General features: G+C 35.8%; 2 protein-coding genes across 3 annotated transcripts; both read right to left on the reverse strand.

Annotated features, from left to right (window-relative positions):
- Positions 1-7,559: 7,559 nt before the first annotated feature.
- Positions 7,560-11,878, reverse strand: LOC130749147 (pentatricopeptide repeat-containing protein At2g25580-like). 2 transcript variants are annotated; one of them, XM_057602442.1, is made up of 5 exons: positions 11,663-11,875; positions 10,811-10,936; positions 10,613-10,648; positions 8,561-10,510; positions 7,560-8,022 (listed from the first exon to the last, which is right to left on the reverse strand). In XM_057602442.1, exon 4 carries the CDS (start codon positions 9,827-9,829, stop codon positions 8,573-8,575), a length of 1,257 nt encoding a protein of 418 aa, XP_057458425.1. In that variant the 5' UTR covers positions 9,830-10,510; positions 10,613-10,648; positions 10,811-10,936; positions 11,663-11,875; the 3' UTR covers positions 7,560-8,022; positions 8,561-8,572. The 2 variants fall into 2 exon arrangements, with proteins under 2 accessions (XP_057458425.1, XP_057458426.1); XM_057602443.1 differs by lacking the exon at positions 7,560-8,022 and having other exon boundaries at positions 8,427-9,780; positions 10,256-10,510; positions 11,663-11,878.
- An 8,047-nt stretch (positions 11,879-19,925) lies between these two features.
- LOC130743721 (protein AGENET DOMAIN (AGD)-CONTAINING P1-like) lies at positions 19,926-20,634 on the reverse strand. The gene is made up of 2 exons (XM_057595949.1): positions 20,452-20,634; positions 19,926-20,372 (listed from the first exon to the last, which is right to left on the reverse strand). Exons 1-2 carry the CDS (start codon positions 20,632-20,634, stop codon positions 19,926-19,928), a joined length of 630 nt encoding a protein of 209 aa, XP_057451932.1.
- Positions 20,635-21,216: the final 582 nt, after the last annotated feature.

The following is a 21,216-nucleotide window of genomic DNA, read 5'->3' on the forward strand; positions in this document are numbered from 1 at the left end:
GAACATTTCAAGGATTTCTTTTCTTGGTTTATATGTATTAGCTCTATAGTCTATAGCATGTTGTTTGGTTTTATGTGTTGGGGTTTTTGGGCCAATCTTTTGGATTGATCTCCATTATAGGTGTCGAGCGGCTTATTTCGTCGTTTTTTTTTACTATTTTGGAGATCTTTTCTAAATGTGCAGTCACGTTGGGTTTTTAGCATGCTCTGGTGCGTAAGGGTTCCTTGGGAGGTTTTTCTATATGAGCTTATCTTTGTAGGGATTATACTCATATTGAGAGAGGTTGTTTCTCAACATTTCTTTTATATATATATATATATATATATATTATAACTTTCAAAAAACATAACCTTTTTTTTATAAATAAACTTAAGGCTAAAAAGCATTTTTGGCCCCTGATGTTTTAAGTTTGTGCAAATTCTGCCCCTATCTATTTTGTCGATGTTTCTACCCCTCATGTTTTCAAACAGTGCACCGTCTACCTCTCACGGAGGGGTAGACGGTGCACTGTTTGAAAACATGAGGGGTAGACGATGCACTGTTTGAAAACATGAGGGGTAGAAACATCGACAAAAATAGAGTAGGGGCAGAATTTGCACAAACTTGAAACATCAGGGGCCAAAAGTGCTTTTTAGCCTAAACTTAATAAGAATAATTCAGATTTTGAAAATTTCCATTCTATAAATAGAAATTAACATCAGCATGCAAAGCATGTATTGTAACAAATCATTTTTTAATACATCATGACTCAATCATCTTTATATTTCTTAAACAAGTTGTGTTTCTAATAGGACATGATCGGAAGTTTTGTCCATTAGCATCAAAACAGATTCTAACTCCCCAAAAATATTCTGGTTTACTCTTGATACAATAGAGATCTCTACATCACCAACTTTTTTTTTATATCACATCTGATTTTAGTGATAGGATACTCCACAAAATTTGGCCTTATGAATCCATCCAGTTCCAAGATCCTTGTGACATTTATTTTGCGCATCATTCGTAGGCAAGTCGAAATTAAGGAATTTGAGACATAGAAGTACATGTCCCATGCTTCACATATTGATCCCTCCAAAAGCCATCATTAGTGTTTCCCTTAACTAAGTTGGGAAACACTAATACATTCTTCTCTATCCACGTGTATTTATTATTACTAGAAAAGATTAAATGAGGATATTTTAGTCAATTAGTAGTATCAATATAGTCACATTAAATGTTATTTGGCCCAACTTAGTTATGATCAGATGGCCTTGGGGATCAATATGTGAAGCACGGGACACATAAGTCTATGTCATAAATTCCTTATTTTCGACTTGGCTTACGGATGGTGCGTAAAATAAATGTCACGAGAACTTGACGGATTCATAAGACCACATTTTGTAGAGTATCCTATCACGGATGTGATATAAAAGAAGAAGTTGGTGGTGATGTTGATCTCTATTGTATCAAAGAGTAAACCAGAATATTTGTGGGAAGTTAGAATCTGTTTTGATGCTAATGGACAAAACTTCTGATCATGTCCAATTAGAAACACAACTTGTTTAGGTAATATAAAGATGATTTAGCTATGATTTATTACAAAATGATGTGTTCTTGATAAGGTTTCTTTGCCTCCTCTTCATTCTACTCTGCTAGGGTTTTGAGAAGCTACAACCGTCACCCCCCATGGGGGCTTCTCCCCCTTGGGAGGCTCTTCTCCATTAGGGAGGCTTTTCTCCTGCTTTCCTAGGTGTTTCTCCCACAAATGGTGGGTTTCTACCACATTAGGTGGTTTTCTACCACAGTAGGTCGTTTTCTACCCAAATAAGTGGGTTTTTTGGTGTGTTTGCCTTTCCACTTTCTTCTTCCTGCTTCCCACCGCCGCCGCCGCATCGCCTCCCCTCTCCACCTTCAGCCACCGTACATCTTCTTCCTCTGTCCGGTTCCCCTTCCATTGACCTCCACTTTCCTCCGTTCACGCTGCTGCATCCGCCTCCACTCCACCGTGTGTTGAGAGTTGCAGATCTGGCTTCTGGAAGACGCGACGGCCTTCTCCTCGCCGTCATCGCTGCCGTGAGCACCGCTACCACCCGGGCCTGAGACCCCTGCTTCAACGTTACTTCTAGGCAAGGTTCTGGGTTGAAAGAGAAGGTATATCTGTTTCAGATCTGCTGAAAGCTTTGACGCGCCGCCGTGCCACTGTCGTTACCGTGCCTCAACTGTGTTCTCTCCACTTCGGCCACTGTCATCCGCCCCCCTCTGTTGATAGATCTGCAGCTTCCTTCTTCTATGGTTCCAGTGCTCTCTTGACTCCTTGGTATGGTTGTTACTGCTGTTGAAGCTATGTTTTCTTCGTTAAGGCCTTTGCAACTCCGACAGAGTCGGTTGTTTTGCGTATTTACTGCCAATAGAAAGTTGAGCTGCTGTACTGGTGTTCTTAGGAATTTAGGGCCTGTATGATTTTTCTTAGTTTGTCTGGTTGCTTAGATCAGCATGTGAGCATGCTTTAAGCTTAATTTCTTATCTGATTATGCATTGCAGAATCACTTCTTGGGCATTTAGTCCCGTTTAGTCCCACTGATGTAAGTGCCGTTGGGCAATCTTTGAATGTGAACTAACACCTTTGACCAAAAAAAAAAATTACAAAATGATGTACTACAATCCGTGCGTTGCATGATAATGTTTATTTTTATTTCTTCGGGTTAACTCGTAGATTCAGATAAAAAATTAAATTAAACATATCATGGTGTATTAAGAACACATACTACAACTATTAAGGAGACATTAACCAAATAAATCCAACATCCAACTTCATAATAAAGCATAGTTCAGTATTCTTTTTAAAATGAAAAAGAATCAAATGAATTGAAAGAAAAATTGAAATCAGAAACAAATAGAACAAAGTTGAAAACAGAAGTGAGAAATAAAGAATTGAAATCAAATGAATGAAATGAAACAATGGATTAAGTTCCAAAACTGATAGTGAGTTTAGCTCAGTAAACTGGCTTGATCAAGTTAATATATTTACCCATGTTCTAAGTAAGAAGGTTGGTTGAGGTCAGAACTCTGAGAGAATGAGGGAAGAAATCTGATCCAGACCCCAAATTAATTTTGGGATTTAGTGCAAAATTCAATTTCCTCCTTAACTCGGAGTAAACTCGTGAGCTTGTACGAGTCTACCGGGTTTGACACGAGTTTGCTCGCGTCAAGGAAATTTTGAGTTTACCTGCTAGTTAACTCGTTTTTGCACCTAGAAACTAGAGGTGCACATGGGTTGGGTTGGATGGATTTTAAAGCTAATCAGGATCCGAACCAATCAAAACTGTTTGGGTTGGGTTGGGTTGAATTTCGCGAATTTTCACCTTCAAACCCGGACCAACCCAATCCGACGATCTTCGAGTTGGTTTGGATGGGTTGATTGGATTGCTATATTAAAATAATAATAAATTTGAAATATTGGAAAAAAAACTTAAAACTTTGAAAAAGAATTAGAAAAAATTGGTAAATTTATTGTGGTGCCAAATGGCATAAAAAGGACACAAAACATTGTACTAAATAGTAGTATGAAACATAAATGACATATAGCCAAATACCATGAAAAACAACTACGACAATAGAATCAAGTTAATCAATACGACAATGACATGACACTTAGAATTGATATGTCTTCATTCTCCGACATGCCGAATAAAATTGAAAGAAAGAGTGAAAATGTGAAAAGTGAAATAAAATTAGAGTTGTAGAATTTACATGTAGGTAAGGTAAAATTATTAAAAATATATATTAAATAGGCTTAATTCCACTTTGGGCCCCTGATGTTTCATAAATGTGCGATCTGCACCCCCCGTGTATAAAACGTGCGGTCAAGGTCCCTGACGTTTCTAAAACGTGCGATTAACGCCCTTCCGTCCAAATCCGTTTGGTTCCTCAGTTGACCAAACGGAAAATGCTGACGTGACATTATTTAATTCATAAAATATAGGCTACGAATTAGTGACGGAAATAATCCGTCACAAAACCCTTCAATGCTTTTTCTTCTTCCTCACACATTTTAGAATCAACGGAGACAGGTTGGATCCAAACAGAAACACATCAAGTTCAAAACTTTGTGATAAATATGCATTCTACAATGCTAATTGCCAAATACCCAGAAGTAAAAAAAGATTATTTAACCCATAATAATCCCCACGACCAATCACAAAAAAATGACAAATTGAAGATTCATCAAATTTCTCAACCAGAACAAATTCAAGAAAGACTAGCGTATGCAATTGGGAATGGAGGAAATTGAGAGAAGGCCATACCAGAATGAGGGGTGGAGGCGAAGATGGAGAAATCAGTGCGACGTTTGGGAGGAGGAGAGCTTCTGGGTTGTTCAGAATGGTTGGGCATACAATTAACCATCTGGGTATAAGGGTATTCCTCATCTTCGCCATTGGTGGAGCAAGAAGAAGAGAATTAGAGAACCCTAGAAGAGGAGGAAAATGGGAAAAAGAAGAAGGAAAAAAAGAAGACAATCTGATTCTGATGGGGCCATAATAAAGATTGAAACTTTGAGTTTGTGAGATTCGTTAATTACATAGATTTAAGAATTCGAGTTTGACGATGGAGATCTGCACGGCTGTGCTCGGAGGCTTCCAATGCGGCAATCTCTGCGGCGATGCGGCTTGTGAGGTTACTTTGGGCACGGCACGACGCGGTAGATCTGGCACGGTGTTGGGGTCCAAGTCCGGTGATGCTTCAATCTAAGAGAGGGGTTTTGTGTGGTGGTGACGGTTGCATTAGTTGTTGGCTAGGAGGTGATGGTGGTGTGGGCTCTCTTTCAGCTTTTCCTCTGGTTGAGATTTGGGGTTGAGAGGGTGGAAGGCTTTGGTTGGATTACGGTTGTACAGGGTAAAGGTCTTGGGTTTATTGCTGTGTTCAGAAAGTTTTGTCTAGGATTTGAGTTTGGTTGAAGAAGGGTGTGAAGGTGCTTTTGATTAGAGTTGGAGGATTTTTAATTTATTGGGTAATAATTTTTGGGAGGAGAAAGATTAATTTTTATTTAGTTGTGTTTATATGAAGATGATGGAAAAATGGAATGAACACATGAATATCTGGGTTTTTCAGATGAAGGTTTCTATCCTAACATTCATGTTTTCTGACTTTTTAATTTTTGATTATTATTTTTATTTTTATGTTTTGAAATAATGTTGAAATAATTTTATTTGAAAAATGAATTCTTAATTAATTAAATAATGCCACGTCAGCATTTTCCGTTTGGTCAACTGAGGAACCAAACGGATTTGGACGGAAGGGCGTTAATCGCACGTTTTAGAAACGTCAGGGACCTTGACCGCACGTTTTATACACGGGGGGTGCAGATCGCACATTTATGAAACATCAGGGGCCCAAAGTGGAATTAAGCCTATTAAATAATATATTATTATTGTATATTTGGATTTCGGGTTGGGTTGGGTGGATTGTTATTAAATTCGATATCCAATCCGAATTGATTGGATTGTAATAAAATCCGTCCGATTGATCCGTTTGGCCAATCCAACCCGCATTTTTTGTATTGGATTATCGTGGCTCTCCCTCTAAATCACAAACATAATTGCGACGTGTTCTTTGTGAATCTCTCAGACTCTCTGTTCATATTAATCTTGGTGAAAAGACTGTGTGAGGAACCATTGTCTTCACTAGCTTGTGAATCACGTTTCTATGTTGGCAAAGCTATGACTCGAATTTCATCTTTCACTAGTCTAAACACAGCTCTCTTCGAAGCTTCAACTTTCTTTGTGTTGAGACCGCGTTCTATTTTGAGACCGCAAAATAGGGTCTAAGACTTTGTGAACATTCTATGAATGCAGGCATGTGATCTTTATACTTGGAAGAGTAGTTTATGGGATGGGGGGAATTATGTTTAGATTAGATTGATCTTGTCTTTATTTCTAGTTTACAATTGACCAGGATTTATGAAGTTTTAGATATGTAAGCATTGAATCCTCTCTTGAGATTCATTACCCCAACAATAAACCTCCATCATGTCATGTTTCAAGGTAATAATACTGGGCATTAGAATGTGTTAAATGTTTATGGTCATCACGTCACGCCCATACATTACTTCCTATAGCAAGTCGAATGCTCTAGTATTTTGGTAGAACACCTGTAGAAGCCACCAAGTTTTTATTGAACAACCAGGCAATAAAAAACCACTTTTATAGATTAATTTTTCTTAGCTAAATTTTTAGCATTTTGACAAACAATTTCAGTCTTTGGTGAACTGATTCTAAACCCGTTCAAAATTGGTTTGAACCTAGTTGCAAAATTAGTTTGAACTGGTTTTCAATTTCAACTTGGTTTTCAGTTTCAAACTGTTATAGAACCAGTTTGAAATAGGTTTTGAACTGGTTTTGAACTAGTTCTATACTGGTATAGGGGGAAAACTGATTTTGAACCAGTTTTAAAATGGTTTACAACTTAAAAACCTGGAAACCAATTTTGAACAACTTTTGAACTGAAATTTACCCAATTAAGCACTCAAATAAAATAAGATAACCATTGATTATATTGGTTCACAGCAAAAAGTTCAGCAATCATTGTGCGCAAAAGCAAAATACTTCTCAGCACGAGCAATCTTCTTAAAAACCACAAGAAAATAATCTCAATTGAAATGCCCTTCTTGATCAATATTAATATCGGCTTTCTTGGTAAAGAATATTATAGGCAAGAACAATAGAATAAAGAAAAAAGAAGCCAACATTAGTTCAGATAATGCTGGTGGAACCTTGGCAACTGTTATCACCTGCATTCTCATAGGTGTTGGCATTAGCATACCCTGAGAAGGTGGGATTGCTAGTGTTTGCAGTATAGCTGGCTGGGTTATCCTTGTAAAACATATAATGTAACAAGAAAACAGAGAAGAACAATTAACAAAGAAATAATGATAAGAATCCAATGTTTCCTAAGAGATAATGAGTGACAACTAATCCTTCCCCAATTGGACTGGCTTATATAAATAATACATTGAGCAAGGTCGCATCAAGGGACAACTGAAAATACCTAAATAATCTGAATACAACCTACCCACAGCATGAATTAAACCTACCAACAGCCTTTGCTTTTATTCTTATTTATGACAATAGTACAGAATTGGCATATTTTGGGAGTTAGTCCTTCTGCTGCTGCTTCTACCTAAGTCAGTTCTCAGCTTCAACACATTCATTTAAGAACTACAAGGTTGTTGTAATAACTAATTTTGGTTCGTAACACAGTCAATAAAAACCTCAAGATACAATATAAGACAGTTAAATAGTAGTCCACATTAACATCATATTGCAATCTGACAAACTGCTCAGCCACAAATCTAGCAAAATGCTTTCAGTGTTCTCAAACAAGCCTTTGTAAATAAAGACAGGCTTGTGTAGAATTCTTGAAGGAGGAAAAATTAGTAGGAATAAATCATTTGCCAGGGATTCAGTTCCGATTTCTATTTGAACAATTTTTGACAAGTGATCACAGGTCGCTGATTCGAATCCGGCAGGTCGGACCAATTGTTAGGATTGGTGAAATCCCAACAGCCAATCGATAGAAAAATAAGGATAAAGAATTTTTTTGGTACTTTTATTATATAACTGGAAAATAAAAGACACAAGTTAACCAAGAGGCTGGATCCTCTCCAATAGGGCTGGTCCCTTTACAACTTAATAATTCAATTCATAATTCTAATCTTAGGAGGGTACTCCTATTTAAGATAACTTAACCCGTAAGAAATAAAGAAGATATACTAACCAAAATAAAAGATAATCTCCTAATATAAAAAATCTCTAAATCTTAAAAGATAACCCAATGCCAAAATAAAAAATATCCTAGGATAGACTCTAAAAATAAAATTAAAAAATCTAAATCCGTAACAATTAGATCCTAACAAATACATTATCCTACTGTGAGACATTGACAAAAATTGTAGTGTGGAGGAACCCATGATTTCCCATAGAAGGGTCTCCTGCGAGTTTTACGCAGAAACATCCTGTGTCTTCCTCTCTTGTATCAGGACATCATCTGATTCATAAGAAAAAAAAGGGGAGGTACCAGACTCAGAATGTAATACTAATTACTAAGCATCTTGTTCTACTGACTTAGCTTTTACTCCATCTCTTATGATAATAAGCCCAAATATACAATTAAAATTTATGAAAGTGAAAATTAAACTCACATTTCAATAAACCTTAAAAAAAAAACCATAGGAATAAGGACAAAATATCAGCATTAATTGGTGATGTAACTGAATATAACTGACTGATCTATTTAATCTAACACTGTCATGCGCCTTTTCGCTTTAATCAAGACTTCAAGAATTCTGATTTAGAATTTAACTAATAATTATACATACTCTAGTCTAAATAACTAGAAACACAAAATTGCACATCAAACATGGTGGGAGGAGGGGGGCAAAGAGTGTATAATTTGTTTCATGCAAGTAGATCCTAACTACATTCGCAATATGAAAGTTTGTTTTCCTAAATTGCAGCCACTTGAATTTCACAATATGTAAATATCAACGGTGTAAAAAACAGGGATATCAATAAGGTTACAATACCTATGGTAACATTCACCAATAATCCCGACAGGAGCATAGCCCATCTTTAAAATGGTGGAACCTTTTAGCATCTCGAATGATGAGTTCTCTTCCCACAAGCTTAGAAATAATCTTTAGTGCAGTATGGCAATCACCGCAAGCACGGAGATTCTTAATTACCCTAATAGGAGAGCGAGCAGGAGTGCTAAGCAGAGCTTCAGCGACAGCAAGTCTCTCACTGTGAGCAAGAAGAGCATCTTCTTTGCTTTCCTGGTCAATGTCATGCAACACAAATTTAGTCTCAGGAATATAGCCAGCTTCTTTCATTTGTGGCTTCATACCTCTAAGAAGAGCATAAAGCTGGTCATTTTCAGGATGAGAAGTATCTCCTGCTCGATAACTATGGACTCGGCTCCTACCTTCCAGCAGACTTTTGCTCGCTAATTTCAAGTCTGAGTCTGACGGTTTTACCGGTAAAAGGCCAGGCTTTGATTTCTCATTTAAGCGAGAGGGATCCAGCAGCTCAACCAGTTCAGCACAACGGTCACCAAGCTCAGTGTTTCCATGGACTCTGCAGAAATTCATCAAAGACTCCCATACATCAGCACTTGGTTCAATTGGCATCTTTTCAATGAATTCAAAGGCTTCATCAAGATGCCCAATACTACCAATCATGTCTACTACACTGGCAAAATGAGCCATAGATGGCCCAATTCCATAATCCTTCCTCATGGATTCAAAGTGCAGCATTCCCTCGTCAAGATCTCCCAGCATACTACATGCAGAAAAAACCGCAATGAACATCTGACCATCAGGTTTCAGTCCCAATTTTTTAAACTGAGTAAATAGATCAATTGAGTCTTCTGCAAACCCATTCTTTGTAAGCTGTGTTATCATAGTATCCCAAGTAGTCAAATTGCGTTCAGGCATATTATCAAACATATTGATTGCTTCATCTACAGAACCGCATTCAAAATACATTTCCAATATTCTATTGTATGTGCTAACTGTTAGAGGTGACAGATGATGCAACACATGTCTGTGTACAATTTTTGCCTCTTCAAGAGATTTAGCTTCCGCACACTGGCGCATCAATTGCAAATAACGAGGCAAATCCACAGAAATATGAAGCTTTACCAACAATTCCAAAACTTCAACTGCTTCCTTCACTTTACCCTCCATGCAGAAACCATCTAGTTCCTCAAGTGTACCTCTATATGGACTATCAGAAGATGCCTCCACTGATTCACCATCAGGCTTTGCATTACTTGATAGATGAGAGCCAGCCATTGATCTCTGTGCACCATTCAAGTTTGGAGGAGACCGACCATCTACTAGACTCTGCTGAAATTGTCCATAACCCGAGTGCTGGTGACTCACTTCATTACTCCCTTTGTAAAAATCTTTCGGTGATTGCCAAAATGGACTATTGTTCTGAGTGGTTCCCTTTAATATTTCCCTGATACGCTAAATGCCTAGGTGAACAAAATGCATTGTGATGCTGCACCCTTTGTCCAGGTTCTTGTATCCCATTATGTTTCTCAACAAAAGCATTTGGATCCATCCCAAATCCCCTAGAATTATCAACAACTACCCCAACTTCCTGGGGCACTTTCATGCCGCTTTGGCCATAGTACCCATTAAGACTTCCTCTGTGCCCAGCTAAATTATTTTGAACTACATTTTGGTTAGAAAAATTCTCTGGACTAGCATGACTGTTCCCATAAGACTGACCTGCATTTTGGTGATGAAACCCAGCACAACTTTCCCGGTAACCCAAAGAATCATGTGGTTGATCGCCACCAGAAAGCTGAAAATCACACCTTTCAGCAGTAGCAGTGCAAATAGCCCTTAATGTGCCAAGGCCTTTGATAGAATCCGCAATCTCGCATTTGGAGAACTTCCGCAAAAGAGAATTAATTGTAACTAGCAAGGCACTCAGAGGAGACATTATTTGGGACTTAGCATAATCTGAGAATAGACAAAATGGAATAAATAAATAAAAGCAATCACTCAAGACTCACAGTAGCCTACTCAAGATACACAATTCCAAGCAGATTCAAATGAACTTACACTTTAAACAGTTTGTGTAGTTTGGAAAGGACCAACCTGCATACACTCAAAAGAGTCAGAGGACTGCCACCGCATCAAAAAAATGTAATAAAGAATTTTTTTGAAACCGACATAAGGCGCACGTGCTTAACCAAGCGAGTGTTTGCAACCCACAAACTCACATCACCACATTGTACATCAAAGGGAAATATTCCTGACCTGTGGTACATGATCACTGTTGGGAAAAACAAGGAAGTTTAGCTGATTATTTGGTCCATTATCCTGTGCATCTGAACCAGATCCTTTCCAGGAAAGAGAAATTGAGTAAGGCAGGCTTCCAGTGACCTTCACATTATGAAATGAAATAGGGAAATCATACCAAATACAAAACTTAATATATCAAAAAATCACAGCAAGGACAGCGCAATTTAAAAAGCATAAAACACCTAAACAGAGGTAGATAGCAGAATAAGAAATTAAAATAGCATAAAAAATGGTAAACTTAAATATTCATAAAGGCCTGCACAGATTTAGAATGAATAGATACAGAATACAATAACTACAGAAATTTAACATAACTTTAACAATGCACATATTAATCACCCCTTTCTGTAAGATGTCACATACATGCATTCTGCAGCCAGCAATGCATTTTAAATAAGTACACTACACACTAATTGCAAGCCACATGCTGGGTGAAATTCATCACAAAAGAAACAAGGAATCGCGTGATAAACTTGGTTCGAATCACTTGAGGGAAGAATATGATGTTAATTTCATCCTGCATTAGTTGTTTCTTTTCCATTCCATCTGGTTAAACCCCCCATAAACCAATTGAACCATGATAATCGGAACTTCGGCTCGCTTCATCTTCTACCTACAAGCTATAATTCACTTTACTTTCAGCTCTGCAACCTAACTAACTCATTAATTACTTCAAAAGTAATCTTGAGGATTGATTTGTTTGAAAAATGCTTTAAAACTTGAATGTAAATCTCTGTATCTTATAGTTCACAAACAAAAAAATCAATGGCAAAATACACAAATCAGAAAAGAATAAACAAAACAAACCTTTAAAATGAATCAAAGGAGCAACGAAGCAAGCTGAATTCAACAGAATGAGCAATGTTCGTGAACGCAAAAGGGTAACAAACCAGGAAATCAGTCTTGGTCTTCAAGTCTCACCGGATTAGGGTTTCGATTCAGATAGCAAATGCTCTGTTTGGTTTAGGAGAGTAAGAGAGAAGAGAGAAATAGAATGGACTTTATAGATTGTTTGATATAATAAAGAATTAAAGATAGAAGAGGAAGAGTGATATGAATTTCTTTTCCTTTGTTTGGTTAAATAGAGAAAGGAAAGATAGAAAGTTGTTTTTTTGCATTAAAAAATACTTTTTGCCTAGAGGCAACTAGAAAATTGATTTCTGGTGGTTTCTTACTTCCATTGGAGAAATCATTCAGCCAAAACCACGAGCAGAAGAGGAATGACGAGCATCCGAGAAGATGACTCTTTGCAATGACGATGGAAGAACAAGATAAGATTAGGAATTGTGTTTGATTTAGGTTTAGGAATTGAGATTTAGTGTTTTTGATTTAGGGATTTAGAGAATTCGGGAAATTGGGTTTTTTAATTAATTTATTTTCCTTATGTGAAAAAGTTTTTTTTTAAATCCCACGTAGGCTTCATTAATACAGTCAACATGACATCTCATCACTAACCGAACCTCCGACCTCAAGTGAGGACTTACTACAAATGTTGTGCAAACGTGACTCACGTGAGGACCTTTTGCTAAAAAAATTCCAGGGAGGGACCTACCTCAGACGACAACACAAACATAGGGACCAATTTGAGGATTATCCCTTTTTTATCAGCAAACTTCATTCAAATTTCCACTGTTTTTATTATCTTATGTTTTATTTGATACTTACTATTCTAACCCTCGAGAAATCGGGGTGTTACCTATGGAATAGTTCAAAAACAACAACAATAGGAGCTTATTGTTTGTCGAAATACATGGAAAAAAGTGATAGGTTATAATGTGATGTGAGGCCAAGGTAGAAAATTAGATGAGTGAAAATTGTAGTATTGGATACTTCAATGAATAATCAATGACTACATAAATAATTTGACTATATAAATAATCTTAATTATATTATGTCATACATTTTATACAAATTTTTTATCAAAACAAAATTAATGATAGTCTCTGTGCTATACACGAGTTTATCACTAGTACACATCATTTCTAAATCAGTTTTGTACATCAACAACTGGTAGTGTAACATGAAAAGTAGCATAAATTAAGCGTTGAGACTCAATACATCCTCCCAATTAAATTAGTCTATCTTTTCACTTACAACAATAAATTTCATCGTCATCTTTTTCTTGATCATATTCTTCTAACTCAAGACCAGAAGATGAATAGTTCTAATGGTGGTCTAACACTAATCCAAGCATACTCACCGGTATCACTTTTCTTCACGGACCACTACAACATTTTCCTTCACTTAGATTCAGTAACCCCACTAATAAAACAATATTTAAGCTTGAGTATTGTGGAAGTCGAGCTTAATACATCTCCATCCTACAAAAGTTACTTTTTAGGGTAAAATACCGGGTCTTCCCTAACATGGTTATAATGTGAGGACCGTAAGTAAATCATTCTATCTTCTTTAAAAAGAAGAAGAGTCTTTTCCTAACGGCCACTACAAAAGTTTCATCCTCCTACCATGTGATGACAAAAGCCATCTTTGAGAGAAAGGAAAGTGTTGTGAAAAGCAACGCTCATTCATGGAATCATTGACAATAGCGGTTCCATTGGCATTCTTGCCAATGAGTCTTTCAAGAATGTCATTGAGCTGCTACTGTCCAAGTACTTCAAGGAATGAATCAATTACTTCCGCAACACTTTTTTTCTCAGGCGGAAGGATTTTTTTATGACATGATAAATGAGTGAAAGTTATAGAGTGGCGGTTAGAAAGAGACTCTTCCTTTTGAGGGTAGTAGTTTGATGGTTTACAACACTCACATTGTAACCATGTTGGGAAAGACCCGATGTCCAACAACAAGAAGTAACTTTTGTTAGAAGGAGATGCACCATTGAAGTTGTCAAGCCACAACACTCCTCTCTTCCCTATTTATCTCTTACCATTCCGCCCTGTACCAAACCAAGCCTAGCACTCTACTTGGTTCAGGAGAGAAAATGAGAAGAGAGAATGAGAGAATAAGGAAGATAAGTAGAGAGAAATATATGAGAAAAAAGAGTAGAGTTTGTAGGTTGTTTGGTATAATAAAAATATAGAGGAGGAGAGGTAAGAAAGAATAGTGTGGAATGAAGTTAGAAAGTTATTTTTTAATCAAATGACACTTGTATCCTACTAGTGCAATAACCCGTGCGTTGCACGGAATTTTATGTTAGATTTTTTAATTAATAAATTAGTTTACATATATATAATTTAAATTATAAATAAGTCAATCGTGTATAAGTCAACCGTATTTAATCTGAAGAGAAAAATGAAATAAATAAATGAAATTGTGTTTTATATATCAAACAATTTCAAAAACTTCCTTACACTCTACCTTTACAGTACCTGTATGTTGTTTGCCCGACTCATCTAGTTAGGGATGTCAATTTTCACCTGCATGTGGGGATGGTCTCATTTGGGGACTCAATCTTGGGGAATTTTTTCCCGTGAGGGTGGGGGTGGGGACGAAATCCCCCCCCACCCAAACAAATTTGGGGATGAGGCTGTGAATCACCCTCCCCGCCCTATGTGCATAGGTAAAACTTCAATAATACCCTTAATAATAAAGTCAAGTAGCTAATAAAAAAATATAAAGGATCATAAACGTAGCTGATTAGGTACTTCAAAATTTCAGTTTGAACAACATATTTTTTTATGAAGATAAAAATGTTATTGAGGTAAAAATAAATGTGGTTTCTATATTTAAACATTTGTGGTCCAGGTATAAATTTATGTATTTTTTATTTTACTTTTAATGATGTATTAGTGATCCCTATGAGGATCCGTGGGACCTATGGGGAGGTGGGGTTCACCCCGCCACGGGGATAGGGAGTGGGGATGGGGACAGAGAAGGGATACCGGGATGGGGAGTGGAGAGGCACTCCCCGTCACCACCCCGAGCGGGTGTCATCCTTGCATCCAGTATACAAAGTTTAAGACCCTTTCTTGAGCGTATAGTAGAGAGGTACATATAGTTGAACATGAGTGAAGACGGGCCTCAGAAGGAAGAGTCTAACCTGAGATAGTGTTTGTCCTTGCTTTTGTTTTTTGTCATCGCGAAGCATACTGCAATTGGAAACTGTCTTCTTCTGAATTTGATTGGAAATTTGGAATTAGAATGGACTTGGTTCCTTCTTGAAATGTGTACTTTGTCATTAACATTTGTTTATGTGATAATAGTTGCACCAATAGCATGTTCACCATGTTCATCCACAATTAACCCGATTCCATTGCGTAAACCCGCTTCTTGGTCTATATTTCTCAAAAGCATGATTGGATAACCTACTTTCAATAATAGTTTGTGGTTAGGGATTCCTGAACTTTTGGTGTCGTTCAAAAATTCTATGGTAAACCACTCACCTTAGATTTCAGAATCCTCATCTGATCGCAAGGCAGAGTCGGAGCTCAGATATCCATGTTATGGTGCAGCTACCATGCCAAGCATGTAAGTGTTTATCATTTCAACTGTCTCTAGTGTAGGGGTCAATATTGCTCTATCTAGAAAGAATTGCAAGTCTTTCATTTTGTGGAAGGTCAAGATATGTATATCTAATCAATTCCATTAATGGGCCGGGACTAATTGGGATGAGCAGATCTGGCGAGATTTGAACATCATACTTTCATACTCTGGAATCAGGATGATCGTCATTTCCAATTTTAAAAGTCCAATCTGCAAACTCTTTGATTTCTTTTGCTTCATCAGCCATCTCAGCTGCGGTTAGACACATGTTCTTAGACAATTTCATAACTTTAAAATGCTTCCATCATGATGAAGAGTTTACAATAACTTCCACAACTTCTTGTTTGCTTCCTCTAGTTATTACAGGTAGTATTTGTCTAAAATCACATCCAAGTATTACTTTTTTTTCTCCAAAAGGTTTATGTACGTTGTCTTCATTTTTCAACCTCATTAAATCTCAGAGTGTAACGTCAAAGAGCTTCAAAACAAAAAAATTTCAACATTGGAGCTTCATCCCATATAATAAGGCTTATTTCAAGCAGAAGCTTTGCTCGTAGACTTCCCTGCTTTATATTACATATTGAGGTCTCTGTAGCATCTAATCGAATGCAAAATTTAGAATGAGTTGTTCTGCTTGCTGGCAAGAGTAATGATGTTATGCCGCTGGAAGCAACATAAAAAACAATCAGTCCTCCAGATCTAAGTGACGAAGATAAAGTGTTCCAAACAAAAGTCTTTTCGGTTTCACCATAGCCATATAAAAAGTAGAAGCCTCCTAAGTTTGACAACACAGATGTGACAACCTTATAATATACAGACTTTTGCTTACGTGTAAGCATACTAAGCAACTCTTCATATTGTACCTTTAATGCATCTTTGTCATAGTTTAGTTCATCGACAATAAATCTATTATCCAATTGCAGGACTTCATCATATTCTAGAAATGACAAAGATGGGTAATCATTTAATGATCTACCATTTCTTTGGAGCAACTTCTCAATTTCAATGTTACATAAATTTTTCAAATTAGCATCTGCGATTCGTAGTCCAACAGTCGAGAAGGAAGATTAACTAATGTTGTTTAAGTGTATCGAATATAACTAATTAATGATGTTCACACATTTTTCATAATTATCATGCGCAACGTGATTTTCTAAAATTTGAAATTTCATTTAAATTAAATCTCAAGAAATAATTATATTATTATAGCAACATTTCAAATCGTAATAATATAACTTGAAAACCTACATACATGGATCATGAAATATTTTTCTTTTATGGTGTAGAATGCCTTCTAATAAAAGAAGTCAACATGCGTCCCAAACATCATTAGGTTTTGAGATTGAATTCATCATTAACATTCTTACAACTGTAGTAAATAACATACTCGTTATCAATTTCAATTATAAATGGTAAAAAAATTAGTTAGGGTTTGGGTCTAAAATAAAAATATTTTTAATTTATATAAATTTCAAAAAATTCAAAGATTGAAATAATTTTTTTTATCTATTTAGTAAATAAATTTTTTATTCCCGATATTGTTTAAAATTCACATCTAATTACAAAAATATTGATTTTCAAAATAAATATGAATTTTCTCAAACAAACTTTAGCATTCATGAGGAGCATGTCGATAAAGTCATATTGATCAGACTGCTTTGCGTTGGAAAAAACGTGTAAGTAAAACATTAGTTAATTTCAGGAGCAATCCAGGGTGAAAAAAACGTGTAACTAATAAAATTCAAGTAATAAATGAAAACATGTGGAAAAATAAAAAAGTAAAAACAGCTCGTATCTTAATAATGTTATTAAACGTTTCCACTTGAAAATACTTTGAATGTCAACATTTATGGTGAATGAATGCATAATTAAACATAATTTAATTTCTTTATTTATTAAGTCATCAAAATGGACCAATGAAAATGCATTAATATGGACCAATCAAATGAAGACATTTGAAAATTCACTGTAACAACCAATAGGAGAAAAACATGTGGAATTTAAGAAGTAATATGACCCACTTTGGTGGATGAGCCTTATATATTATTAAGATAAGATGATATGTAAAATAAAGTATGACTGCAGCTACTAGTATAAGGACAAGAGAAGGGGGAAAAATTAAGAAGCACCCATGGGCATTTTTTTTTTTTTGAAAAAGTAATATGACACTCCTTTGCAACTTCTTTCTTTTCTTACCAATTTATATCATAGATGGTCGAGGGCTCGAGGCCCCGCGATGAAAGACTAAAGACAAATGCCGATTGTATAGAAAAGTGATTTCTAACTCACTAAATATGAATAACATTATGTACATTCGGTTACAGAGACAAAAACCAAACTAAACAAACCATTCAAAAAAGACAAACCCAAGAGTCTGCCTCCGTCTGGACAAAAACACAAAAACCCAGATCTCAACCTTAACCCCTGGGAAAGGCAACCACTTGGGTACACATGTGACGGCAGAGAAAGATGATTTCTAAGAGAACGAAGACTCTTGTCGAGTAGAGAAAACCTACAAGTTCAACAATCTTACATTGACAAAGAGCTAAACAAATACTGAATCTAAGTTCACCCAGAATGAGAAACAAATTCACACACCCCTCACAGGCGTCCTTCCTGTATATATACCTATAGAGTTGGTGATTAAACAAACACATAAAACAATAAATGTAAAATAACTAGCAATGATGACAAATAAATTAATTAAATAGCAAACAAATTAATGGTGGTATATACTCTCCCATAGAAAAGCATATCTCTCATTCTCTTGCTCAAATATTGGAGCCAACTATGAACAACTTGTTTACAACACAACAAAAACACAAACACAAACTGTTAATACCCCTAACTAATTAAAACACATCTACTATTCTTCTTGTGCCTCTGTGGTGAGGGTCCAGTGGATCTTTTTGCGGAGGGGAAGCCACCAAAACATTGGTTGCAGCGTAAGCAACATTTGGGGTTTGTTTTAAGACACAAGATGGAGCGTCATTCGCAAGCTAGCAGCTTGAGAATTTGAGTTGGAGTTATAGTTCGATTAGTTCCCTGAACAAAAACTGCATTTTAGAAAATTCTAACATTTAGAATCTTTTAACATTTGCAGAACAAGAATTACAAAAAAAAAAGAATCAGGGATGAAATTTAAAGGAAATTAGTAAGGAAAAAGAGAACAACTTCTTAACATGAAACAAGTTATGTGAGTTACCAATCCTAACAGATAATATGACTTGCCTGCCTGCTGATGAAATAAACTAAAGTGAACTGAACCACTTGTTAAATAAACTAATCAATCAATTGCCTGCCTAAGTACTACAGAAATACCAGTGAAAATTTTATTTTCAGTATCATGAATGATTGATTCAGCAACAAATTAAGAATACATCAGTTGAACAAAAAAAGGGTTCTTAGCACAGTAACAGTTGAAATAGTAGGTCTAAATACAAAATAGTAGGTACCACTACAATCAGAGACAGGTTAGGGGCACAAGATTAAAACATAAGAAGATGAAGAATTCTCCATTGCCTAAGAAAACAACATATCTGTGTAATTAAAAAGTCTAATACTATGAATTTTAAACATATGTACAAGAACCCAGAATGTAAAAGATAAAAAAGGAATTTATGAAAAGAACCCAGAATCAGTTTCAATTAAAAAATGGTATGTGATAAATTAAAAAGTAAACCTCTGTTAAAGTTAAACATGATATGGATAAAATATATGGAAAAGGCACTCTATCTGAAGTCACTATAATGGATAGTCAAGGGCTTTATAAACTAATTAACTCAAACTTCTCCTGAACTAAGAGCTGGACAAATTGAACTCATATCAAAGGCAGTATATCCTGAACATAATTTTCCCATTTCAACCAGTTTTTACTTTAATTATATACCTCCAACCAAAAAAGAAAAATAAAATAAAAATAAAAATGGGGAAACACAGGTCATATAGCTTGCAAACCAGCATATATAACACAGTTTTCACTTTAACATAATTTTTTATTGTACATATGGTAGATCCATGTAATTAAATTGTTGAAAGATCACTCCATATGAAGCGAATATAATGAAAAGTCAAGGACGGTATCATGTACTCGAACTTAAGAGCTGTCATATCTTGAACTCATGTAAAGGGCAGTATAAACAAACATCCTATTTAAGATATGTAAGTTTGAACTTAAGAGGAGCAGTGTATGTAACACATAGCTTGGAAACCAGTGTATGTAACACAGATTTCTACTCAACAAAGCACAATCCAGCACAATCTTGTGGGATCCAAATCAATGGCAACACCCTATTTAAGTCATCTAGACTCAATGAAGGAGAGTTTTTTTCACAGGAAGGTGCAGGTGTTTTTTTTTTCCTTCACTTGCATTCGGATGACTTACACTCATACCCTATTGGACAGGAATCAAATATTAGAGACTCTAATTCAATTCTTTGAAGCAAAAATCTAATATGAAAAGTAGACTAAAACAGAGTAAAGCTAATCCAGAATAGGAAACTAATGTGACTATACACACTGCTATATGTGAATCAAGACTAGTATTAAATGGAAATTCCAATGTGCATACTCGAACACTAAAGAACGATGCAATCATACCTTAGAAGCTATGACACATTTGCCATTAATCTAGCTGTGATGCGGCCTCAACTGGGAGCGATCAAACTCCAACATTTCATGGTTGCTCCACATGTTAACTCCATACTTGGGCTTAGACTTGCGAGGAACCGCAACAATCGAACCAACCCACCAGGCGTCATTGTGAAAAACATCAACTGTATCAGTAAGATCAAATTTAGCAGCAAAACGAGTTTCTGGCGGAGGAAGCCTTATGTTTTGGGCATCAACCTCCACTCTATGAGGCTGGAAAGTTACACCGCCATCAACAAACAGGTCGTGGCACTCAACAATGAACTTCCCCTGTCCTCTTGCCTCAACAATGGTGGCAACATACCAAGCTTCTCGGAAGCTTGGTTCGTCGAATCTAATCTCAACAAGTGCATGCACGCTGAACAACTCCTCATCCTTCTTTTGCATGATGCCAGCTTCTTCATCAGTATTCATAGTTTCATCAAACTTCACAAACAAACATCGAAATTAAGGCATGCAACGACAAATTCCATAACAAAATTCGAGAATCCAAACAGAAGCATACCTCCTCCTCCTGTTTTGGTTGTTTGATTGGTGGGTCATTATGGTCGCTGGACTTGACGTCATGGAGGGTCTCTGGCAGGGGGAGCTTGCCGGAGCTGGAACAGATTTCCACCTTAGCGGCAGGTTTCAAGAAGGTTGGAGCTTCAGGAGTGGCTTTGCGTTTGGGTAAGCGTTTGGGTGCCATAATTTTTTGGTTACAGGGTTTTTTAGGATATGAATTAATTTGTTAGAAATAATTTTTTAATTATTGTTACTTTATATATACGGCAAATATATGTATATATATATAAAATAAATAAATCTACTTATAAAGTAATATAAGATAAAATTTGATTCTAAAATTAAGTGATATAGTCTATCAAATACATTTAAATTTACCTTTACGATAAAAAAACATTTAAATTTAAGTATAATTTTAATTTTAAAAATAACTATTATTACCTTAATTCGAAATCAAATCTACATAATATCTTTAAAAAAAACTAAGTTTTAACTAAGAGTGTGTTTATTTCAAATTTAAAATAATGATTTTTAACTCTCCAAACAAAAGAGATTAATTTTTACAGAATTTGAGAAAAAACATAAGTTGATTCGTGTTTGACTATACTGATTTAAATCACTTTTTTATCCTCTCTCATTTAACTTAATAGTTTTTCCAAATAAATTGTTTTCACCTTTTTTTTAAGAAGTTGAAACAGCCTTTCAAAAAAAAAAACTGAAAGAGACATCTTAAAATTTAGATTTTTTCTAAAAATAAGTTAAAACA

Source organism: Lotus japonicus, chromosome 3 (genome assembly GCF_012489685.1).
Source record: "Lotus japonicus ecotype B-129 chromosome 3, LjGifu_v1.2".
NCBI lineage: Eukaryota > Viridiplantae > Streptophyta > Magnoliopsida > Fabales > Fabaceae > Lotus > Lotus japonicus.